The sequence below is a fragment of the Magnolia sinica genome, chromosome 17 (genome assembly GCF_029962835.1).
Source record: "Magnolia sinica isolate HGM2019 chromosome 17, MsV1, whole genome shotgun sequence".
Lineage (NCBI taxonomy): Eukaryota > Viridiplantae > Streptophyta > Magnoliopsida > Magnoliales > Magnoliaceae > Magnolia > Magnolia sinica.
The window spans coordinates 17245433-17263443 of record NC_080589.1 but is presented as its reverse complement, the minus strand read 5'-3'; the positions used below and the strand labels follow the sequence as shown (position 1 = coordinate 17263443).

At 40.0% G+C, this 18011-nt stretch overlaps 1 protein-coding gene across 1 annotated transcript in view; it reads right to left on the bottom strand.

Annotated features, from left to right (window-relative positions):
• Positions 1-8145: 8145 nt before the first annotated feature.
• The window catches only part of LOC131230243 (serine/threonine-protein kinase PBL27-like), a 29620-nt gene continuing 19754 nt past the window's right edge, over positions 8146-18011 (bottom strand). Inside the window, exons 4-5 of the mRNA XM_058226077.1 lie at positions 10347-10738; positions 8146-9328 (exon numbers count right to left, since the gene is read on the bottom strand). Coding sequence (XP_058082060.1) covers positions 8693-9328; positions 10347-10738 — 1028 coding nt within the window. The 3' untranslated portion in view covers positions 8146-8692. The remainder of the gene's footprint in view (positions 9329-10346; positions 10739-18011) is intronic.

Genomic DNA, 18011 nt, shown 5'->3' with positions numbered 1-18011 from the left:
CAGCTAGTCAGTGTGACTCTTTTGGGGCTTCCATATACCGGCTTAGAAGCCCAACACTGTAGACGATATCTGGCCTAGTGATTGTGAGGTACCTTAAGCTTCCGATTAGGCTCTTAAATAGGGTTGAGTCGACGTTTCTTCCTTCTCCATCTCTTGTGAGCTTCAGGCCTGTTGTAACAGGTGTACTTACAGCTTTACAGTCGACCATTTGAAACTTCTCAAGAAGTTCCTTTGTGTACTTCTTCTGGGATATGTAAATGCCACCGACTTGTTGCTTCACTTCAATGTCCAAGAAGAAAGACATCAATCCACCATCAGTCATCTCGAACTCTTTGAACATAGCCTGCTTGAATTCTTCAAACATTGCCTGGCTGTTTCCAGTGAATAGCAGATCATCAACATATAAACAAGCGATAAACATATCACCACGGGCATTCTTCTTTGTGTAGACTTCATGCTCATACGGACATTTGATGAAACCATTCTCTTGAAGATAACCGTCAATCCGTGCATTCCAAGCACGGGGAGCTTGCTTTAACCCATACAGGGCTTTCTTCAGCCGATACACCTTGTGTTCCTCCCCTTGCATGACAAAGCCTTCGGGCTGATCAACGTATACTTCTTCTTCGAGTACCTCATTTAGGAATGCGGATTTCACATCTAGTTAGTAAATCATCCAACTGTGTGAGCTGCAAGGGAGATAATCATTCTTACAGTGTCAAGGTGAGCAACTGGGGTGAAAACTTCTTCATAATCTACCCCATATTTCTGTTTGTAGCCTTTTGCTACGAGCCTTGCCTTATATCGTTCAATCTTACCGTCGGCATTTCGCTTGATTTTGTACACCCATTTGAGACCAATGGTCTTCTGGCTTTTGGAGAGTGAGGTCAACTCCCATGTTCGATTCTTCCCGATAGCATAAATCTCTTCTCCCATAGCCTTTCTCCAACATTCTTCATTCATAGCCTCCTCAAATGTGAGAGGCTTGTGGTCCGCATACAGGCAAAGTAAATTCACTTCCTCAGTTTTTTTATAGATGTCGTTGAGGCTTCCCATTTTAATAGGAGCCAAGGGTGAAGGAGAATCGGATGAAGATGTGCTGGATGAATTCTGATTTGATGAAGTACTTTCAGGAGAGATGGAGCATACTCCTGGACTTCTGCAATCCGAAGGGGGTGATGTGGGTGTCTGCTCTTGCTTCTCATGTCTCTCTTCTTCATATTCTTCGACCTCAACCTGCTTTTCTTTGGCCAAGTTTTCCTCGTTCTATTTTCATGCTTCTTCCTCACAAAATACCACATCTCTACTCACCACCAGCTTATTGGTTAGTGGGTTGTAGAGCTTGTATGCCTTTGACTCTTCACTGTAGCCGATGAAGATACACTTCTCACCACGATCATCAAGCTTTTTCCTTCTCACTTCTGGAACTTAAGCGTAGGCCACACACCCAAAGATCTTAAGGTGCACCACGCTCGGCTTGTATCCACTCCATGCTTCCTGCGATGTCTGGAATCTGACACTCTTGGTTGGACACCTATTGAGCAGATAGGCAGTACATGCAACTGCTTCTGCCCAAAAATTCTTTGGCAGACTTTTCTCCTTCAGCACGGTCCTCGTCATATCGAGGATGGTGCAGTTCTTCCGTTCCGCAATTCCATTTTGTTGTGGCATGTACGCTGCAGTATGTTGTTGCTTAATGTCATGTTCCCTACAATATTCTTGAAAAACATTTAAGGTGTACTCCCCACCTCTGTCAGATCGAAGGGTTTTGATTTTAAGACCACTTTCTTTTTCAACAAGGGCCTTAAAATTTTTAAAAATAGTAAAAGCAGCAGACTTCTCTTTGATTACATACACCCATAATTTTCTACTGAAATCGTCAATGTAGGTAATAAAGTATTTATTACCTCTAAGAGAGATTGGATCTAATGGTCCACAGATGTCAGTGTGAACCAACTACAACGGTTCTCTTGCTCTTCGGGATACTCCACTTGGAAAGGAGTTCCTTTGTTGTTTCCCAAGTGTGCATGCCTCACACACATGTTCTGGAGCTTCAATAGTAGGCAAGCCATGCACCATGCTTGATGAGGATAGAAGTTTCAGGCCACTAAAATTTAGATGGCCAAAGCGAAGATGCCACATCCAGGAATCATTCTTTGCTTTTCCATAAAAACACTTCTCAAGCATTGTGTTTATATGGAGAGAAAACATACGGTTCTTCGCCATCTGGACTTTTACAATCAAACGTCCATGCATATCTCTAATGGAAAGAGAAGAGTTCTCCATGTGTATGACATACCCTTTTTCGAGGAGTTGTCCGAGACTCAGTATGTTACTTTTCATGTTGGGCACGTAGTACACATTGGAGATATAGTTTGGAACACCATTCTTCTGAAAGATTTTGATATTACATTTACCTTTCACTGGTGTTTTTGATGAGTCTCCAAACTTTACCTCGCCATGAACTCCTTCTGTGAGTTCTATAAAGAGTTTCTTGTTGCCGCACATGTGATTACTTGCACCCGTGTCGAGATACCATACATCATGTTGATCACTACCTTTCTCTTGTGCAAGGAGAAGTGTATAGCTTTCTTGTTCATGGCTTGATGCTTCGGCATAGTTGGATAGCTCGTCTTGAGTCACCGGCTTGCTCCAGCAATCAGATGCATAGTGGCCAAGCTTGTTGCAATTATAGCATTGGATATTTTTTGTACTTCCTCGTCCACGCATAGATCTACCTCTACCATTTCCTCTTCCACGGAAATTGAAATTTTTCTGTTGGTTTTGATCATGGCTTTTTTGGTATCCGCGCCCTCTGCCCCTTGCGCGATTGTTAGCAAAACGTCCACCACGTTGTGAACTTCCACGTCCACCATTGTTATCATTTAGAGTCAATCTTGATCCAAAGCTTGTTCCATTGGCATGAAACTAGCATTCTTCTGCATTCAGTGCTCATGAACTTGCAATGATCCCATCAACTCCTCAATGGAGAGTTTCTCAATATCTTTTGATTCTTCGATCGCCACAACCACATGCTCAAACTTGGTTGTGAGGGATCGAAGTATCTTTTTAATAACTCGGACACTTCAATTTTTTCACCATTTCTTTTCAAATTATTAACAGTTACAAGAAAACTTGAAAAATAATCAGTAATATTCTCACCTTCCTTCATGTGAGTCGCTTCGAACTCGGCTCTTAATGTTTGAAGGCAAACCCGCTTCACTCGATCTACACCCTTGAAGATGGTGCCAAGAGTATCTCATGCTTGTTTGCTTGATATTGCTTCGGCAATCTTTTCGAAGGTGGATTCATCCAAGCCTTGATAGAGGAGAAACAAAGCTTTATTGTCTCTCTTCCTCTGATTTTTTAGAGCGATCTTTTCTTCATTGGTGAAGGCGGCTTCTTCTTCCATAGCGGGTTCTTCATACCCATCGGTGATGATCTCCCATAGTTCTTGCGACCCGAACAATGCCTTCATTTGAATGTACCATTTTTCATAGTTGTCCTTTGACAACTTAGGAACCTGCGGCTGGATTGTGCTAGCCATCTTTTTCTATTTTTTAAAAGAGAGGAATGGACTAGAAGAACAGATTTTGTTTTTTTTTTTGAAAAACAAAAGAAAAAAAATCTTCTCAAATTTGACTTTTTTTGCTTAAACTCTAATTTATTTTTTTTTGTTTTGAAAGAAAACAATCCGTTGGCTTGGCAAGCTGATTTTTTAAAAACAGATGTTTTTGTTTTTTTTTTTTTGCTGCAATCTGATTTTTTTCAAAACAGATTTTTTTTTGAAAAAATATTCTGTTGTGGCCGAAAACTTGCTGGAAAACTTTTTGCTGGAACTTTTCTGCTGGTTTTGTTGTTGGGTATTTGCAGACACCCAAAACAGGTAGAGGTGTAGGACCTCCTTCTCATGGACCAGTAGCTCCTTCTCACGTCTGATAAGGCTCTCACGGCTGATGAGGCCCAAGGATCAACAGCTCCTTCTCACGGCTGATGAGGCCCAAGGATCAAGGGCTCTGATACCACTTTGTTGGGTCTAAAACCCAGCTTCCTGCTGACGTGTGGCTGCAGCCACCATGAAACAAAAACTGAAACTTTTGGAAGAAGAAGAAGAGAGAACTGTTGTTGTATTGGAATGAATTAAAAATGTATTACACTGTTGCCTTTTATAGGCTTTCTTATTCTATGAAATGACTAATTTATCCATGTCTAGATTCATCCCAGGGGCAACTAAAGAAAGAAAAGAATCCAGAAAATATCTGCTGTTTATCTTCACCCAGCTAGCAAACTAAACTTAGAAAAATCTCACAGCTAGCATACACGGCATGTACAGCTAGCTCAAAAGATACTTATACGGTTTTGGATTTGCAGAAATCCTCCACCGTATCCAACACAAACTTCATTAGCATTAAGCCTTTCAAATGTTTAAGTTTTATCCACAAAAAGCAACTGATTCTTTCGATTTGATTTTTTTTTTCTTTCTTTCTTTCCTTTCCAAATTGCATGCTTTAATGGTAGCAGGATATTAGCTATAAAAAAAAAATGAACCGTGGTACTAACACACTGATCCATATCTCAGGTGGCAGTCTGAGAGAAGATACCTCGATTCGACACACAAGGTCATGGTATCGATTCCCTAGTGGGGGTGGCTAACAGTGGAGCGTGGACTAACAGTAGGGTGTGTACTAAGAAGCTAACCCAAGAAAAATAAATAAAAATAAAAACAAAAAACCATGGATTCATTAAAAATAAATAAAAATAAAAATTTGGAGATTGATGTACATTGTTGAAAGCATTCCTCTCTCGGAGTAGCAGGTAGCTGAACCTTTTCCTCTGCATATATCTTCTCTCTTCTACTCTTCCTCTATATGCATTGGACATACCATAGACCCTCGTCTTTATTGACATGTGTGTATTTTCTTCTTGAACTATTTTTCATTCTAAACTTATGCATCTAAGGTGATCATGGGCAATATATATGGTACCTGATATGCTGATTTTAAGGTCCACTCATCAGGTGGGTTATACATTTACATTGATTTTGGTTCACCGTAATCAAAAACTTAGCACGAGTGACTCGGTTCAAGTTTAAGAACTATGTGATCAATTGATCAAAATGATGCATGGCTAGGATCTTGTCGCACAGTGATTGCCCCAGGCTGACCTGGCCTAGTCGGCCTAGATCAACCAGAGGCTGAATGCATAGATTATGGGCTGGGATGGTTGAGATAAGCTGGCCGGTTCGTGACCTAACCATCGGACGGTTGTAAGAGGCATCCCAAGTTATCTGAGAGTGAGATGATCATTCTCAATTGATATATACTTTCCTTGGTATTCCAGCTTATAAGTGGAACCTACGGTTTAATGATGATCGAGCACTGAAATGGTGGGCCTATGGTGGATACTCCACTTCCCTTGGGTTTCCTCCTCTGTTGATTGATTGTGGGCCAGTTATTAGGTAGCTCTGCCCACCAATTGAGTCTATTGGGAGATTTTTAGGCATAGGACATCCACAACAGAACCTGCCACATTATTGGCTTATATTTCAATGATCCAAACCATTTATATGATGGGTCTCACCATGGATGGAGGCTTTAAAAAAATTTAAAAAAATAAATAAAATAAAATAAAATCTCAAATGTAGATATCTGAAACCTTCTATCATTTAGCACTTTTCCACTGAACATGAACCGTCCCTTTTAACCATTATAACGTGGCCCATTGACAAACGCTCCAATTTGCATCTTTTTTGGGTAACCCATCCACCTTAAAGGCAAGCATATGAACAATTTGGATCGTTGAAATATGGCCTCATACCAGAAGCTCACGTCACTACATAAGAAGAAGCAATACTTTAAGGTTTTTATTGTAGCAATCCTCGGCATCCGAATGCCACATTTACATGAAGAAGCCTAGCCAAGTTATAGGGAGAAATGCTCCAGTGCTCTCAGAGCACTATCAGTTAGTGCTCCTACTTGTATCTATTTACTTGGACAGCACAATCAATCGATCTGAACCGTCTATTACGTCTAAAATACATTTATGGACTATCATTCAAAAATCGCATCAATCGATGATCTAATCCATCCATTATTTGGCCTTATTTTCTGTATCCATCGTTTTTCCAAGCCATGCATGAGATGGCTACGACTTGCAACAAAAACGGTTCCTTGGAATCATAAGCAATCAATGGTAGGACCTAACAAATAGATGGATCAAATTGTTAATTGGACATTTTATGTAGATAATCTTGACCATCCATTCTAAAGGCCATTGATCAAATAATTAATATTTGTTAGACTGATGTGATATTTACATGGAAGCCTGATGAATAGTCTAAATCAATGGATTGAAATGTCTAAGTGTCCCAATGTAACTCATATTAAGGGTTCCCATGGACCAGGTAGCTAGTCGGACCGATGAGCTTGACCCTGCTTTGGTCTGGGCACGGACCTACTAGCTTGGCCCGTGCACTGGGCTGGGGACTCACACTCATGGTCCAATCAATTTCCAAGTAAGGCTTGGACTCAAGTGATATTTGCCCAACCCAACTGACTTTATATGCATCATATCCTACAAATATGTCATTTTAATCCTTAGACAACCATCTATCTATCTTAAATGGGTACCATTAGTTTCATTCCTCTTAAATATTTATTTTTTGTGCATGTGTGGTCCACTTGATAGATGGATAGATTAGAAATATTCGAGGCAAAATAGGAACGTCATCGATTAGCAGGCCAGATTGGGCTTGAGCCTACTATCTGACCCATGGCAAGCTCGGACCTAGGCCCGGCCCATTACTATCCTAAAACTAGAGTACTTCTTTAAAAGCATTGGGCATTGGAGCTTATTGATAGTTGGACTGCTAAAGTGAATTCGTAGTCCCACTAATGACAGAATTCAGTGCATAGAATCAGACCCGTTCAAGAGGTGCACGCCACCAGGAAATTTAAATAGTGGGTCCCATCTGCAGAGCAATCGTATATCGAACTTATATATACTGTAACTTTAAAAGTGCAACCGACCTTAGCTCAGTTGGTAGAGCGGAGGACTGTGGCTCGTTCCAACAGTTCGGTTTCATTTATTTTTTAGCAGGTTTTAGCCATCCGTTTATTTTGGAAATTGTGGTCCACTTCAGTGAAACCACGTACAGTGTTTCCCCATTGATGAGTGTGTTGATTTGATTTTAAAAAATAATTTAAAAAATAAAATTTGAAGCATGAACGTGGTGGGCCCCACCATACGGACACATCTGATGTTCCACGCTTAAACCACGTTGATATGTGCAGACATATCATTGCGTGCCTTAAATAGAAAGTTGGCTAGGGTTGTCTGCTTTACTCCCGCACCTTAAACGTGTGTTCCTAACTGTAGTCACGACCCTACCGTTGAGATGGCTGGGACCATATCCAAACATTGGATTTAAATCCTAACGGCTGGGATTGAAGACAATATCTACTTGAAAAAGTCAGCATTGAGTTTTTTTTTAACCGTCCATTTTCCTCAATCCATCAATTAAGCTTATCCGATCACTTCAGCTTTCTGGTTGGCCTCCAAGGTGGTCCCACGCAGTGAATGATTTGGAACCCGTATGTTCCCTGTTTACACGTGTATGTGAGAAAAGAAACTAAAAAAAAAAAAGCGGATTGGGTCAGGTTCTTGTCCAGTTCTCTACCCATGGCGCAGTGGTAGACTCACCAGAGTTTCAACATAGACCATTGATACATTGTGTCCTAACCTCAACCACTCAATTTCTGGCCAACAGATATTAGATATTAAGAAGAGATACAACAACAGCCCACGTTCAACTGAAAAAGGTCCTAATATTCACTGCTGGGATCTCCCAATCTTGGATGTCTACAACAGGCCAATTGAGTGGATTATCAAACCATGGGCCCAATCGTCGGAATAAAAAATACCCAAGTACATAGTTCAAAGACGCAGGCCACATCCCGTCCAGCCACTTCTCTACCTGCACAACAATCACAAATATTTTCAACAATTCAAATTTCAATATAACCCATTAAGTCCTGTAAAAGAGAACAATGGCCATACCTTCAAATCATGCAGCCTGCTCCGAAATCCATACACAAGATAATCACATGACATGAAAGGGTAGAACACAAACACATATCAGCCATCTGAACCAAACCCACCTATTGGGTTGCAAAACGAAGACAATCTCTTCCTACGTACAAAAGGGCAACACCATGTTGCATATTGAACCATGTTTGTGTCTGGTAAACCCAAATCCGAACAAAATACCAAATTACATTCTTCGACCCATCATTTTTTTTTTTTTCGTGTTCAAATGTTCCTCCTCCCAAACCAAATGGTGAGAATTACAAGATCGGGTTCAATAGCGGAATTTGGTTGGAAAAAAGCAAAAAGTAAAAAAGAAAAAAAAAAAAAAAAAGGAAAAAAAAAGATTAAAAAAATATATATAATTTTATATATACCCGGACGAACCATCTGAACGACGGATGTCTCGATACCTGAAACTATATGAAGATATACGACAGCCAGTAATGGACAAGCTAAGATATAACAGTAAAACCTTATTCCGGTGAAAATCAGAAGACCAAGATGATCGGGTGGCGGCCTTGAACTTTTTCTCTTCTTTTTTCTCTCTTGAAATGATGCCTTTGAACCAATACAATAATCCTATGCATGTTGAAAGCATGGCAACTTACTCGTTGGCACCATCAGAGCTTCCCATTGCATTTGCCCGCTTTCTCTCTCTCCAATTTTCACCCCACACTTTCGCCTCCGCAACTGCCCGTTCTCTGTCAAGATCCCGGTTGAAGTTCTTCGGGCCTTCCCTCGCTCTCCCTGCATGTACAGGGCTGTCCCTCTGAGACTCCGGCCTCTCCAGCTCGTCTAGGCCCCACTTCCTACCAGACCCACCTCCCGATTCGCCCCGTCCGACCTCTGCGCCGAAGCTCACACCACGGATGGGATCCCGGTGCCGGAAATCAGGAGAGTTCTGATGGGGTGATTGGATACCATGCCGCCCACCACGTACCGACTCATCTTGGCCGTCAGGCCCACCACCCAGGCTCTTGCGGTCATCTTTGTGCCTTGGAGTAGATGAGCCAATTCTATTGTTTTGAGCGGCGGCTGCATTGGGATCATATGTTTGGGAAGCTAAATATGAGAGTGCAGTAACGACATCCCCTATAAGAGGTCGAGTTGCAGCTTGCTCTTGCAAACACATTGCGGCAACAGCAAGAGCTTGGTAAAGGCCTCGCATCGGATAACGGCCTTGTAGCAGTGGGTCTGCCATTTTCGGGAACTTCCTGCGATCCTTGAACAGCGGACGTGCCTACACAAGACATCCAAAAAAGAAAAAAAAATCTTGGTCTTTACACTCATGCGGGAAAATAGAGTGCAGAAATGACTATATCGCTTCAAGGATGATTTTTGAGAACTGACATACTCTACAATGATGAAAATTAAATCTACGGTCTGGGCCTTCATCAGGTGGGTCCCAACTTCAATAGGCCGCCTTCATCAGGTGGGTCCCAACTTCAATAGATCACCATAGAAAAATCTCAATGATCATAAAATCTTGCTGTAACCATCCCATTGGTGGCCTACAAATGGATGTAGGATAGATTATTCGTAATGGCCTGCATCAAACTCGAAAAGATCCACCAATTGGACAGTCGGGATGAACTAACCCATGTTGTTTGCAAACAGCGGTGCATCCACAGTGGGACACCTACCTGATGAATGGTCCATATCATGGACTATCAAACCATGAGCCCAACCTGAGAGAAGCACATCAGATGAGGAAATCAGCACACCATGCATTGTCAGATTGCCCTAAAATTGAAGTTCAACTTCAGGAAGTGGGATTGTGCAGAAACTTCAAGATCACCACAAGAGAACAATTTGTGATAGCAAAAGACAATTGTTTTAGCATGACATGGTAGAGAAATTTGAGGAAATCTCATGACTGAATCTATCTCTGAGAATTATGAAAAACAAGCAGTTCGCCTATATTTAATCCACGTTAGGGCCTCTTTTTATGCTGCATGGTGCTGACAAAATCAGATAGTGCAATCCATTCAGTCACACATGGGAGATGAACGGAAACAGATTGGGAAAGGGGCACCCTTTTGACGTGTTTGCACTTTGGCCCAGGGCATTTTGGAGAAACCAAAAATCCAACTTATTCGAATTCAAATCCTTTGGGATGAAAAATTCAAGGAAAAAAAGAAAAAGGATTATCCCCCATTCAGAGTTGAGAATGTCAAGATGTATGAGATTGGTTTTGTGAATTATATCAATTTAGAGGAAGAAGGATAAATGAGGGAAAAAGAAAAGAACAGATTTACCCATGCAACCAGATTGTGCTCTCCAGCGGCCCGGGTGTTGTCAATCGCCTTGCGTCCTGTGATCAACTCAAGGAACACCACACCAAAACTGTAGACATCTGATTTCAGTGTTAGCTGTCCGGTCATAGCATACTCAGGAGCACAATAGCCATATGTTCCCATCACCCGTGTGGAGACATGCGTCTTGTCTCCAACAGGTCCGAGCTTTGCAAGCCCGAAATCGGACAGCTTCGGATGGTATCCTTCATCGAGTAGGATGTTGGATGATTTGAAGTCCCTATAAATGACAGGCGGGTTTGCTTTGTCATGCAAGTATTCCAAACCTTTAGCTGCACCAGCTGCAATCTTCATTCTTGTATTCCAGTCCAGAGGCTCCTTGTCGGGTGGAATGTCTAACATAAAAGCAATTGAATCATATTAGTATCGCAACCAATTCCTCACATAAGGGCATGTTTGGTTACACCAAATATGCATGTTTGGTTGCATCAAATATCAGGCCCTAATGTTTGGTTGCCCTTACAAAAGGGTGTGTTTGGTTGCACAAAATATCATGATATTTGCTGCAACCAAATGCACCCTAAACAAAGAAGTAGAGAGATTGTCTTTTCAAAGCCAGTAGTTCTTCAGAAATTTCTTTATCTTTGCAATAGAATACTGAAAGTTGTATTACGCATGCAATTCAATTCCCAACAATATAAAGGAAAGGTATTATACAATGCTAGGGCTGAGAGTTTGTACAGCATGTCCGGGTTTTCAGTTTAGATAAGTGCGGCCCATGGTTCAATCTGTTCAAACAATGAGCCTCACCGTGGTCCATTGATGGCCTGCGTGCCAAAAATAACCCAGGTTTGAGGATCTACCTGTAAAATATTTGGCGTTGACAGACTGTGATGGATGGTGATGATCACATGTGTGGCCCACTTCTCATGGAGATTATGGTTTCTATTGTTTCATTATGTATATCCTTTTGTTATGGTTGTATAACTCCTCCAACATTACATTATATTATATTCAGCGGGAAGGTGAAAGCAGCAAACAAAAGATAATACGAAAATCAGCTTCTCCAACTAGGGAGAATTTTGGGGCAATACCTCACCAACGGCAGAAGAATAGATCAACAATCTGGATCAACTGTTGTCCCACTTGTACAAAAAGGAAGCCGAAGGATATTATGTATATCCTTTTGTTATGGTCGTATAACTCCTCCAACATTACATTATATTACATTCAGCAGGAAGTTCAGTGCATGAAAAGGTGACCCCCTTACATATGAGCACAAAAAGCAACATCTTTGAAGACAGTGGACCATCATGACATAGCATGCCACACCATATACAATTGGGAAGAAGGATGGGATAATGCGAGGACCCTTTTAATTTGTATAGAATTTTCGGGCATTCCAAGGAAATTTTAGATGTGTTTGCTTTGTAATGTGTCGGCCAATTTGAGACATGCATATAGACATCCTGTTTGACTAATAAAGCAATACTTCTCTTGTCCGCATGATGTGCTCATTGGACACCTATTGATGGTTGTATGGTGCTACACCCATCTGCAAGCAAGTACTTTATTCACGTATTCATTTGCAAGCCATGCTTGCATGAGCAGGATTAGAGTTGTGAGGTCTACACTTCCATTGGTCTGCTACAGTCAGCTGCACATGTTGGTAAAACCTAGAGGCTGATTATTCAATCGGTCCTCTAATTTCTACGTGACCCAAAGCAAAATAAAATAATCAAACACACAAGAAGAGAAATTTCCTCTAAAAATCTTCAAAATCCTCCCCCTCACAAAAAAAAAAATAAATCAAATGCAGTGACTTGGATAAGCGAATAAAGGCGTTAAACGAGGTAAGTTCCAACTTTTTATTGGTTATTAGTCAATAATCAATCCTCAATAGAGTCCTTCATTGCATACATATTTTGTTATTTTGGTGAATGTTTATTATTTGATGTATTATCTTGAACACAGTTGGAAATATATGGACTTTGCCAAGGCAGCTTCTCCTAATAAGAAACTAAGAATCGTAAAACTCGTCTTCTTGACAATTTAGTGGTTCGTTTTACCGTATTATGTAGAAATGCATACAAGACAACCCCAATTAATTGGGATAAGGCTTAGGTGGTGGTGGTGTACGCATATATACAGCGTAATTTATTTTTATTGGATCTTATATTGACTGGTAACTTCAACTTGGAGAAAGGACAAAGGCCCTAAAAACAATAATTGTAAAAGTTTTGAATCAAAAAACTTCCTCTAGCTGCTAGAGGAACTGGAGTTGTTTTCAACTTATTCATTCAAATCAAAGGAACAGATAAAAGGCTCAGATATTGGATCGCCTTGTTTACATGCACTGTGACAAGAATTTGAGAACTAAAAATTTGAAACAGGTGGCAAACAAGATTGAAGAAGGTAACGTCCAATAAACTTGGACTATATCTACTAATACCTTGGTTGAAGCAAAGGGCGAAGTGAATAGAAGAAGAGGACCATGAGGATGTCAATGTGCATGACCCAGTATTGGGCACAGACCAACAACAGAGTAGCTTTATTGTTTTGGAGAGGGTCATTGAAGATCTAACTTAAAAAACAAAAAACAAAAAAACAAAAACAAAGAAACTGAGATGGATGGTGATCATACACCTAGTCCTACTGTTGATGTCACTCACACAAGGGTACAACTGCTCACACAATCTGAGATTGACAAGCACCAACGTACAATAGGAGAAGAACTTATAAAGTATAGGGATTCACAATACAAACTAACAAAGGGAGGAGCGTCATAGGGAGGATGGTTCTAGTAGAACTAGAGTTGGGGGATGTGGGGCACTAGAAGGATAACAGATGGCTTATGGATATGGATATGACTATGGACAGTTTAGGGAGGCTCATAAGGCACTTTCTTGTTGGACTAGTCCTAGATATGCTACACATGGAGCAGGATATGGGGGATATAAATATTCTGATCTGGATCCAAGTCATTCGTCACAAGCATATGCTCAACAATACAACCAGTATCAGTACAACTATAGCTATGACTATAGATCTACATCTAGCATTAGCACCGACTATTCTTACTCGAGTTTAATGCAACAGATACCCAATGGCAATGACGACAGTGGTCCCTCATCCTCGACTTACATTAGCATGGTTTTTCCCTCTAGTTATTATTGAATACTCATCCTCGACTTGCATTGGCAAGGTTTTTCCCTCTGGTTATTATAGAATATGCAATGCTCATGTCACAACTAGATAATGACGATGTTGAGGTTAACCAGACACAGGCAGTGCAATTTTTTCTCCGGTGGTCACTAATGGTGAGTAATGTTTATATGTTTATGTTTGGATTCAACACTTTGACATCACTTCTACTTACAAGTTACAATCCATCAATTTATCACTTTATTTGGTACATAGATTGTTTATTTTATTTTTTTTCTATCTTTTTTTGGGAAGGATGACAATTTTATTAATAGAAAGGCCAAAGCCTAAAAAATCACGACTGAAACCAAGAAATTGGAAACACAACTTCTGTTTAACACATCTGACACCAAAGCCCATTCTATTACATTTAGTTTTGCCCCATTAAACACCTCCCAAATACCCTTCCACTTCTATTTCTAAAGCACCAGCTATTCCTTTCTCTCCATATAAAATATAGGCCCGCCAACATCACTTTCCATGCCACGCTAGCAAAATGCTCTTCCCTGAACTTTTCATCACCCAAGAGATCCCAAAGAAGTCATCCCAAATTTCTTTCGCGAAAGGGCAATGGATAAAGAGATAATCTACTGATTTGTTGTTTCGGAAGCACATTACACACACATTTGGAAGCACCATTCCTCTCTTACGAAGATTGTCTACTGTGATAACCTTATTCATACCTACAAGCCATATAAAAAACCGCCACCTTGGGAGGGGCACCATAGTGCCATACTGATGTTGGGCCTGGGAACACCCCCTTAGGACAACCCAATTAAAACTCTATACCACAATTTTACTGAGAAACACCAAGAATTCTCGCTACTCCATACCATCTCATCTCAGACACCCAACATCAATTTCACACTGCAAAGAAATGCCCAGACTTCTCCTTACTCCATTTTCGTCTATCTTGATTAATGATTCATACATTAACATTATAGTTATGATTGTAGTTATAATAATTGCGTCATCAACTCATCATTACCCATATGATCTTATTTCCATTGATATTCAATATTCAGTATATTAAATAGGGCTTTTAGAGTCAATCTCAGCCTCTCAGGTTAATAGCATCATCAGGCAACCTGAAACAGTTTTCTTACCAAAGAATGGCATGTTGTACCATCATATACACATTCAAAGCAAGAAATGAAGACGCATTTTTTATCCTCCCATTTTTCTGAAAATTTTCATTTTTTTTTACTGTTACGGGGCTGTAATGTAGGTTACAAGGGCTGTCATAATGGCTTATGGCCATTATGGCCCCCATTACCATTATTTAATAACTTGGTTTTGTCCCACATGCATGATAGCGATCACATGCTCCCCCACTATGTACAAACTCAAAAGACAAGACGTTCAAATCCTATATGAACAACATGTCTTAGGGTTTTAGTGGCTGAGGTGGTATAGTGGGCATGTGCCTAGCATGCCTTTGATTATTATTATTATTATTATTTTTCTTTCAGGGGATGTTGCTCTTGGCTCCCTTTTTGTGAAGTGACGAGATGATCACTAGCAACGAGGGATTGCTCGTTCTTTGTTGTGGTTGCTTTTTTATCTTTCTATGCTACTTAGCCATCTTTCAAAAAAAAAAAAACCAAAAACCAAAAACAAATCCTAACTGAAACTGCTCAACCTTCAATATTTACAAAATGTTAAGTAACATCCACTACATACATTTTGAACATTGCATGTGTTAGTATGACCCTATAATACTAACGTAGCTTACAATATACAGTACAGTAGGACCTCAAAACTACCATGGCTTTGATCTTGAGGTCTATTAAGACCTTAAACCAATATTTGTGGTTTGAGATAACCCAAAACTATCCTGTAATGATCCTTTAGTGGCATGTTACTTTGGTGTTCCCATGGTCACCTACCATATCATCTACAAGCCTTGACCCAGCATATCTCTTTTACAAACTACCGTAGTTTAAGATTGTTGCACAAAGCGTAAAAGCAAAGAGACAACATATTCAGGACAGGGAGCAAGGAAGTGTCTGTTTCAAAATGTAAACAAATATAAATGGGTAGAAGGCAAGAGCAGGAAAGACAGCATTTTGAAGTGGGGGCAGCATCTAGTTAAAAGGATCCTATAACTAAGGTGTGAGACAATTCTCATGATTGCGCTTGTCAACGAAATTTGATATATAAATATAAATACGTTGTTCATGGTATGCCGGCATAGTATTTTTCAATATAAATACCTCATTCTAGTGTGTTTCTTAATTGCTTGTTGCATGCAACACATCAAAGAATGCCAATGGCAAAAATGCCTTTTGTTAAACTAAAAAAAGAAAAAAAGAAAAGCAAAAGAGGAACCACTCCCCCCCCCCACCCCCCCTCTCTCTCTCTCTCTCTACACCTTTCCTTGACCCAAACTAAATTGAATTCCCTAATCAGCTCACATTCCACCCCAAATACCTTCATCAAATAAAATAAAATAAAATAAACTCTTCTACCACTCAAATCTACTCAAGCTCCATGGATCATCCCCCCTCCTGAAAGACATGAGAGCAAAGAATTGGAAGGATTTGCTCCCAAATCGCTGCTATTACGAATATCCCAATATGAAAAGCCTCAAAATTCCAATTTTAAGACACACTGAACTAAGTGCACTTAAGAAGCACTATCATTAGTGTTAGAGAAGAATTTCTTTCTTAGGTTTGATTATGTTAGTCCTTATTCCAAGCTACCCGAAGCAACTCTCTCTCTCTCTCTCTCTCTCTCTCTCTCTCTCTCTCTCTCTCTCTCTCTTTGCTGGATTTTTTCTACTAAAAATTTTTTTTGTTTAGCCTTGGCTAAGGTTTGCTGGATTTTTCCTATTGAAGCACATTTTTATGTTCCCTTGGCTAAGATTTGCTGGATTTTTTTTTAAAGTAGATTTTTATGTTCCCTTGGCTAAGGTTTGCTGATTTTTTCTAGTAGAGCAGATTTTTTTTTGTATTTTTTGTGTTTCCCTTCATAATCCTAGGTGGTTCCCCTCTTTCCTTCCTTTTTTCTTTTTCTTCTTTCTTTCTTCTTCCTTTTAACTCTATGAGTTTTATTCATCTAATAAGAATCAAAAAAAGAAGAAGAAGAGAATCATCCTTTTTCTTCTTCTTCCTCCTCTTAACTCTACGAGTTCTATTCATCTAATTAGAATCAGAATCAGAGGAAGAATTAGAAAAAGAAAAGGAAGAAATATCACCATTCCCCACAAATGCATGTAAAAAAATAAGCAGAGAAAATGCATAGAATTAAAAAAGATTGAAAACACAAGGAAAAATAGAAGAAAATGCAGAAATCTTTTGGAGAAATCTTTCACAGTTTCTTAATGAATTGAATGGTGATATTTATATTCTTCTACTTCTTCTTCTTCTTCTTGGCTCTCTAATGATGAGTAAGAAATATGCAATCCTTAGCCTCAAATTCGATCTTGCTCTGGCTGGGGCTAGCGTCCTGTAAGCACACCTCAAATGCCATTCACCTCCATTTACTCCGAATTCCCCCCATTTGCCTCCATTTACTCCCATCCAAATGGCCCCTAGTCTTCTTTTCTTTCTTTCCTCTTTTCCTCTTTCCTTCCCTAAACAATAACTGCTTCTTGTTAACCATTTTCTCTTCATCCTTTTTTTTGTTCTTATTTCTAGTTTTGAGAATCACGAGGCATTTTCCTTACTGACGTGTTGTGATTCGTGAAAGGGGTAGCTTGTGGTTGGATTTTTAGGGTTTTAAATTATGTATTGCTGGATTTAGAGCACCTTTGTTGATCAGCTGAAGTTCTTGGTCATCCAGTTCATGTGTTGTCAGATTTGAAGCCTCTTTGATGTGTGATTGAAGCCCTTGCTGATTTTTCCGGTGTCTAGTTTGAGGTATTTGACTGCAATGTCTCTTGTTGTGTGACGTATGCTCACCTTTCCTCCACCTCCTCCTTCAATGACTTAGCAACTTCTTTGTTTCAAGCTCTCATTGCCAAGATGTGTTATGTGACCAATATTTATTCAAGGCAGTTGACCCGACTCATTTATGCACTGGATAGTTGGAACCCGTTTATGCACCAGATAGTTGCTTCGGGCTTGTTTGGATTGGGTGATTGTCACCTTCTTGGCTCAAACTTATGATTGTACTGGGCTTGTTTACTTTGAGCAGTTGGCTCAGACAAATTGTTTATATTGGACAGTTGGTCCATGCTTATTTGTTCTGAATAGATGTCTAAACTTGTGATTGTGTTGGGCAGTTGAACCAACCTTAGTTGAGATTGATAGTTAATCCAGACTCATCGTTTATATTGGAAAATTGGTTCATTCTTTTTTGTTTTGGATAGTTGTTCGGGATTATGATTGTGTAGGGCAGTTGGCCCAGCCTTACTTGAGATGGGTAGCTGATCTAGACTTGTTTGTACTAGATGGTTGTTCCAGTGGCTCACAAGACTGAAGTTGCAGAAGTGTCTGTTCGCTTGAAGGTATTAGGGGT